Source organism: Silene latifolia, chromosome 2 (assembly GCF_048544455.1).
Source record: "Silene latifolia isolate original U9 population chromosome 2, ASM4854445v1, whole genome shotgun sequence".
Classification (NCBI taxonomy): domain Eukaryota; kingdom Viridiplantae; phylum Streptophyta; class Magnoliopsida; order Caryophyllales; family Caryophyllaceae; genus Silene; species Silene latifolia.
In genome coordinates, this window is record NC_133527.1 from 196,270,021 (window position 1) to 196,278,102 (window position 8,082).

General features: G+C 38.0%; 1 protein-coding gene across 1 annotated transcript; it reads left to right on the forward strand.

Annotated features, from left to right (window-relative positions):
* Window positions 1–830: 830 nt before the first annotated feature.
* On the forward strand, window positions 831–7,736 carry LOC141644257 (uncharacterized). Its single transcript, XM_074453737.1, has 7 exons — window positions 831–1,173; window positions 1,874–2,007; window positions 2,181–2,212; window positions 2,304–3,364; window positions 4,306–4,386; window positions 6,395–6,457; window positions 7,298–7,736. The coding sequence occupies exons 1-7, from the start codon at window positions 1,117–1,119 to the stop codon at window positions 7,352–7,354; spliced, it is 1,485 nt and encodes a 494-aa protein (XP_074309838.1). The 5' UTR covers window positions 831–1,116; the 3' UTR covers window positions 7,355–7,736.
* Window positions 7,737–8,082: the final 346 nt, after the last annotated feature.

Below are 8,082 nucleotides of genomic sequence, written 5' to 3' on the forward strand. Positions count from 1 at the left end.
CTATGCTCTTATCTTATTCATATTATTTGATCTGTTTTTAACTTAAAATAGAGGAATTATTTTTTCACATACGAATTTTATTCTTTTATATTTTCACTAATTTTTCATACTATACCCTTTTTCAAACCTAATCAAATACCCAGTCTTAAACGAGAATTTACCTAGTTGATTAAGGTGATATTTACAATTCTTGTGAGCTACCAACATTGATGAGATTCAATTTGCAAAAAATAAGCTCACCATTAAGCCCAACTCAGTAAAAGTATCCAGGTCTCAACAGAAGAAGTCAAACAGAAACACTGATGATATTTAACACAAGCACAAGTTGACCAAACTCAAAATTTTCTAATTAAGCTAGAACAACCTCTTTATCAACTAATTTAAATGTGCATAATTATAAATTGAACGTAAATAACGATTTCATCATCAATTAAACAATGATCGGCCTCTTTATCAACTAATTTAAATGTGCATAATTATAAATTGAACGTAAATAACGATTTCATCATCAACTAAACAATGATCAAGAAATTTAACTCTTTAGTTCATTAACATGATATTTACCATTCTTTTGAGGTGTAGATATCAACTACGGAGTATCTTAATTGATAAAGTCATGACTCATCAGAAATAATATTCATGACGTGAATTCAAATCCTCTCGACAACAAAATCGCCCTTGTGCATCCCTTAACACGTAAAAAAAAAAAAGACAATTCTTGTGGGCTATCAACATTTGATGAAACTCAATTTGCAACAAATAAGCCCACCATTAAGCCCAACTCAACAAAAGTATCCAGGTCTCAACAAACAGTCAAGTCAAACCGAAACAGTAGTCAATTTGTGATTTTTTTCTATCCCAATCCCAGAAAATAAAGTAAAAAGGAAAACCAAAAACGAAACCCTAAATCCCCAAATCTTCTCCATTTCTTCAACTTCAACACTTCTACTTCCCTAATTTCATCTCTCTTTACTCTCAATTTCAGAAAATTCATTTGATTTATACTTTATTTGATTACTCAGCTCATGCTACCAATTTCGCTGCTGAAAAAAATAGGAAAATCGCGGTTTTTCTTACTTGATAAATTGACAGAGCCGGGTTTTTGGATCCGTATTGATGTCGGATAGTTTGGGGATGTCTCGGGTTACCATTACTCTCGGTCGCGAGGGTCGGGTACATTTACCGTCTTAACCTTTGTTTTTTTTACCGTTAGGGTTTTAATTTTAATTTTGATTGTATATGCATTTATTGAAGTATTTTTATTATGTTTGTGATCATTCGTTTGTTTACCTGTGATTGAAATACCCGTCACAAAGAATAAAAATGGTAAATAAATGATTGTTACGGAGGGAGTATGCATTATTGTTGGTTGAATGGTTGTTGTATGATGTTAGTCATATGCTTGGTTATATAAAAGAAATGTTTTAGCTTTAGGGAGGTTAAATTTTGTACAGAAAATGATGATCATGGACTCATGGTTCATATGATTTGGTGTAACGAGGCGAATGAATGAAGTAATGCAGTTTGATTAGAGGAAATCGAAGTGTGGTTTGGGGAAGTAAGTGATAATTGGTTTAGGAAATTGCAAATTACAAGATATTTGTAAAACGGATTTATTTAGTTCTAGTAACTACCTTTTGAGTTGACTGGGTCACAAACTCGCGATATGTTAGCATAAAACGGTCTTACATGAGAATAAGTGGAAGGAAATTGGATATGTTAAGTGGCATTGTATTATGTTAGATTAGTTTAAGACCTTGATTTGCGTAGCTAAAAGTTTGTGTAGAAACTGAATTTGAAGGGAAGGGAGGTAGTATTTGGGAAACATGGATGTCGGCATTGCGTTTGGTTAATAGTTGGCGATTGATTGTAGGTGGTGAAGAGGGCTGGTGGGCCGGAGGATGATGAGGGAACTATGAATGGTGTGCCTATTCAAGGTGGCAAGCGCTCCGTCAGAGATAGACTTGGTGGTATTGTCGAAGATAGGAGTGATTCTTATAATAAGCGGTGCGTATCCATTTGTTTGTGCAATTTGATATCATGTTTTCAGATTTGCTATCTTCTTCTGTTCAGAACAAACTTCGGGTTTTTCTATTTCAAATTTGATCAGGTTTATTTCTTGGCTTGGTCTGTTTTAATTTGTTGTATTGTAATCCATGTTCTATGTTTCCCAATCCTAGGCAGCGTGGGGAGAGCACAAGTAACTCAGTTGGTAATGCCCTGTGACACTGTTATGCTTTTTTGTACTCTGTGATTTGCTAACATTCCATTCCACTAACCATACTTCCTTTGAAACATGAAAGATATGTGTCTTCGTAAAGATGACCTCCGGTTCAAACTTATGCAAAAAAGCAACGGCCAGGGATCTTTGAACAGCGAGCCAGGGCAGAGTTTTGATCTCCGAGATAAACTGTCAAGAAGAACATCCGGGCCTTCTGAAGATATTATTGCAATGCGGCCTCCTGAATCCTTTGATAGTATGCGCCCTTTTGTGCCTGACCCCAGGATTACTAGCATGACGAGATATCCAGTAATTGAAGCCAGGGATGTAAGCATACTGGGTCGATTCCCTCCATCAAGAAACCCAAATGGATTATCTGTAAGTGGTCCTCCTCGAAGTTCCTCCTGGACTTTGGAGAATCTGAGGCGTAGATCGCCAGCTAATTTGAGGCGAAGATCTCCAGAGGAATTAAGACGGAGATCTCCCCAGGGCTTGCGACAAAGATCTCCGGAGGGTTTGCGACAAAGATCTCCTGATGTCTTGAGAAGAAGATCTCGCGAGGGTTTGAGACTAAGATCTCCTGAGGGCTTTAGACGACAATCTCCAGAGGGCTTAGGACGAAGAGCTCCAAATGGCATGAGACGAGGATCTCCAGAGGGCCTGAGACGAAGATCTCCAGAGAGTCTGAGACGACCTCCAGAGGGCTTAAGACGACAATCACCACAGTTTTTGAGACGACGATCTCCAGAGGTTCTGAGACGACGATCTCCTGAGGTACTGAGACGACGATCTCCAGAGGTTTTGAGACGACGATCTCCCGAGGTACTGAGACGACGATCTCCAGAGGGCTTGAGAGAACGACCTGTTGAAGGTTTGAGACGAAGATCCCCAGAGCGGCCTTTTCACCCTTCTACTGCTAGAGGGCACTCTCCTCTTAGAAATAGAGAAGATATCCAGAGAAGACCATTAATCAGGCCATACGATGAAGAGAGGTCAACTGCATATTTGAGAATGAGTCCAAAAAGAGCTGTCCGTTCATCTCCGTATCTAACCCAATCTTCTTTACCTGCTTCGTTGAACTCTGTGGTCCCAGTTTCTCGTTATCCTCAAGCGGGTGGAGTTGTGCAGAAGGCTGCGTCTGGGGTATGAGGCCTTACTTTAAGAATATTACCATGCTTGTTATGAGGTCTTTACGTTTCCGTCTGTCCTAAATGTTGAGTTGCGCTTCTCGGAGGTTTCTTTGTGAATACCTGTAAGAAGTCGTCATATCATTCACCTAAGCATGAAGCGACTTTTTTGCTTGTTTCCTATTGGTAAAGAAAATTCTTGGTGCACGTTAATCTAACTCATTGTTGTGGCCAACCATGTTGGTATCTGGCATGTCACTCAAGGATAAATATCATTACTTTTAAGTCTAGTAATTTTATATTAGTTATGTGAGAGGAGTTGGTCAGTGATGGTTTGTTTCTGATACACACATATGTTTGGCACAATTTAGATCCTCTCCATTTCCTTTCAGCTATCCAGATTCTATCCAATACATTGGTCACAATTATAAGCGATGGACGGTGCGAGTGAAATAGGATATTAATGTAATCTGTCGGAGGGAGTGGAACTCTCCATTCCTTTTAGGAAATTGAGTGGATCCTAACCCATGTTTGGCATGTAATGGCTATTCATATGATTTCTTCTCAATTTTCATTTTAAATATTTCCGGCTACTACGTGGCATGTTTAGTTGTAGATTGCTGTGCCTCTTTTGTGTATAGAGCATGAAATGGGGAATAGTATGATCAAAACCCCTATCCACTGTCCATCTTGTCTTCTCAGTGCTCATGATTTAGTGATTACATTTAGTTTAGGTTTAGACATGTTGTAATCTGACTGAATGATCATATTACCTTTTAACTGCTGACATAAAAGAAGTATACTCAAAATATTGAGGAAAGGTGTGTGATGGTTGCCACTTAATCACTGTATTATTTACTTGTACTTTTGGCTGTTAATATGACTGATTTAAGTCTGAAGCTCAAAAAGCAACTCTCGTTCATATTTTTTTTTTTTAAATTTTTCTTATCTTTGCAGGCTGATGTACCTCCCACTGTTGACAGCTTTCTGCATTCCATTGGCATGGAAAAGTACGCCATTTTTTTCAAGGCAGAGGAGGTGTGTTCCTTATTTTATTTTGATATTGTTTGACTGGTAGTTGAATGTTCCTCAGGATTATATGAAAAAGATATGAGCTTATTATAAGATTAGTTTCTATTAGAGAAAAGGGTGGGGCCGTGGGGGATCGTTCTTTTTATTATTATTGCATAATGAGGTAGCGATTATGCCTTCGTAACTTGTTAAATGCATCCACATGATTTCTATTCTGGCTAATAAGACCAAATTCTCGTAAAGTTGCTGTTTGATCATCAGAAAGTTACTTAGCCGTGAAAACTAGAACAAAGTGAAGAATTGGGTGTATGATAACTTGGGTTTTGCTAGTGGTTTGTTGTCCTGGAATTATGAATAGATTGTAGATAGAAACTGGACTGAATTTAATGAAATATTTTCATGGTGAAGTTGTGAAAAACAGAAGAAAAGGCTACCGGATTTACATTAAACCGAGTAAAACTAAATTTAGCTGCTTCTTGCAAGGAGCTGATTTCTATTGACTCATGCAATCAAGTCACTCCCCATGTGCTCGCGTGCAATATTATTGTCAGTAAGTTAAGCTTGTCGACTTGGCTTACTCCAATCCCTTGATGCATGGCTTATACAATTGCTCGCCCGACCATTAGCCTTGTCAATGACTCCCACTTTTCACCCAAGAATTGTTTAACAACGCTTGCTACACGTCTAGTTTTCCCTTCAGGTTGACGTTTACACTGCTGGGTGGAGTTGGGACTAAGGTTGAAGTGAGGATAACACAGAGTATTTTAGTAGAACAACTTTATCTATACATGCACTCTTAATTAATACTCCCTACGTCCCAATGAATAGTTTACCTTTGCTTTATTTTCCCCTCACAAAAAAAAGTAAACACAAACTATTCACTAGGACAGAGGGAATATATATACAAATGGCTGGGGGCCTGGGGCCATTACATATATCTATCCAATATTCCAGTCTCATGAAATTAATATACTCCCTAGAAAATAAGCATTGAGTTTTTTTGAGTCTTCCACTGACAAAAGCCACCAAAGACCATGGTCTTAGGCCCTCTGTCCAGCCGACAGTTGCGCATCTATGCTCCTTTGATTGGTTTAACATTCCCGGTAATGTTCTCAAATTGTACTATTGTAGTATAACTTTGTCCCCATCCTTTACGTGGCCATCAAGGTTGGTCGACTTCAAATAACACCCCATAAAATGAACATTTCATTTTCTTACACAGTGAATTTTCACTTTAAAATCAAATAAAACTCTATAAGCAAAAGCCTGGCTGATGGGCGTGTTAAGGTACGCCATGGGAGTAACATTTTTCTTAGTGGGGCAAGAAGCTATATATTTTTGTATTCTGTGTTTCTCTGTTTTTGAGAATGATGTTACAGATTTGCTTCACATATACTGCACTTGCAAAAGAAGGAATGACTAAAACTTGTCTGATCTCTTACCATACTTGATTGAGTTACTCTGTTTATGGGTTTTTATGGGATCCGAAGTTCACCTACCTTGTTTTATTGTTCTCTTGATATCTCTGTATGAATCTACGCTAAGGAGTGTAGCTGTGTAGGGATGTATACATGTAGTATCTTCATGACTACCATTTTCAGAGTTGTTCTGCTTTAAAAAAGGTGTAATATAATTCATAAAGTTAGCTTTATTATCACTTTTCAGTGAGGCAAATACTGTAGCATACTATGGCCTGACTGTGTTAAGAATTAGTCAAGAGATAACGTTTCAAGGTCCTACTGACGTGATCACGTGAAAATTAGATGAATTGATAAAATGAATTCACCTTATAAGTCTTATGCACATTATGAGTTTATGACAAATGTCGGCCAAAGAGACTGCTGGGTTTCCTTTTATATATGTAGTATGGAATAATGGATCGGTTGGACTTATGAGATAAGCTATGTACTAGACATAATGACATACTCCGTATGTCTTATTCTAATCCCTTTTCCAGAAGACTCGTGCTGTTTATGCTGATCATATCTTTTTTTGTTAACTGTGACGAAAACAGATAGACCTGAATGCATTGAGGCAGTTGGGTGACGGTGATTTGAAAGACTTGGGCATACCTATGGTGCGTCATCGACATCCTTTAACTTAATATTTTCTTCATATCTTTTGTGGCTTGTCTTACTGTTTCTGAACGTGTTGACCACTAGATGCACGTTGCGTTATGGTTTTACTTATATTTTCACAAGCTGCTAGTTTTTCAGGGGCCGAGTACCAAGTCTTAAACACACTAGAATTGTATATTCCAATTCCACTCTTTTCCTTCAAATATTGAGAATTTCACACTCCGCTGCTCTCCTCGGCCAAGTGAAGTAATTTGTTTGAGATATCTTGATAGTTTGCTGATATCAGCAGGCCATACATGTAAAACATGAATTTCTTGTGTCTAAACTAGAGAAGATAAAGACCAATATTAAATTTACGATGCAATTTTGGTGTCGGATTCTCTGAAACACCACCTTTCTATGTTTGAACAGAGTGTGACCGACTACAAATATTGAGAATTTCACACTCCGCTGCTCTCCTCGGCCAAGTGAAGTAATTTGTTTGAGATATCTTGATAGTTTACTGATATCAGCAGGCCATACATGTAAAACATGAATTTCTTGTGTCTAAACTAGAGAAGATAAAGACCAATATTAAATTTACGATACAATTTTGGTGTCGGATTCTCTGAAACACCACCTTTCTATGTTTGAACAGAGTGTGACCGACTACACACATCCTATCACAGTTATGAACAGAGCGTTTGAAATAGTTGCTTTTTTCCATCCTAATAAGGAGGATAATTGACAATTGGGATGGGATTACGTCCCTTTCGAGTTATTTAAGGCTCGGCATCTGTACTTCTATCTGCCTTGATTATGAGCTACTAATTGAAGAACATTGAACTGCTTTCTTACAGGGACCTAGAAAGACGATTCTCCAAGCCGTCATGTCCCGCTCTAGACGTCAGTTGTGAGAAACAAGGATGGCCAATGTCGATTGATTTCGCCACCTCCTTGTCTTCTGAAAGCCCCCCAATCACCGTCCGTCGTAGGCCCTCCTGGGCTTATAGAGGCTTGTGTACTGTTTCAATTCTACCCTCGGACTAGGAATGCATATGGATATTTTGGGGAAGTCATGTATATATTATGGTAGATGTTAAAGTTTGCCATGGTTTTGCAATTGAGCTTAAACCATACTCTAGAGTTTGCTTTACAATTGTAACATGGTTTCCTCTTGAGTAAAACAACTGCGGATATTTGAATCTTTGTCGTCAATTAATGCCAGGAGAAAATCCTGTCAGACAGTAAGAACTTCTGAACTTTACGGTAATACTGAATCGCTTCATTTTTTTTCCAGTCGTTTTTTTATGTGCTATCTAGAAACAGTCCCTCGGTGTTGCTAACACACGGCTACACATATCCAACCCACCCTTGGCTTATCGCTCTGTGTGCTTGAGCCCTTGAAATATAGAATAGTTGTCGAAGATTTTTCCTATTTATTTCCTTTTATTCTTAAATATCTTTACTTAAGTTGCTTCATGTTTTTTTTTTGAATGTGTGAATTCAATGAAGCTGAGTACTCGATACAAGATGTGATCATGTATAAACAGGAGCAAGGATTTGAAGTTAGGCGGAGCGAAGTAATTTCATCGGGGATGAACGAGTAAATGCTATAAGAAAAACGCGAATTGTTTTTCAAAAT

What these genes read in the sequence shown, in the direction of transcription:
- LOC141644257 (XM_074453737.1), top strand. Translation starts at nt 1,117, where the DNA reads ATGTCGGATAGTTTGGGGATGTCTCGGGTTACCATTACTCTCGGTCGC. An exon ending in CTCTCGGTCGCGAGGGTCGG is followed by an intron (nt 1,174 to 1,873) that starts GTACATTTACCG and finishes GATTGATTGTAG; the next exon opens with GTGGTGAAGAGGGCTGGTGG. An exon ending in TGCAGAAGGCTGCGTCTGGG is followed by an intron (nt 3,365 to 4,305) that starts GTATGAGGCCTT and finishes TTATCTTTGCAG; the next exon opens with GCTGATGTACCTCCCACTGT.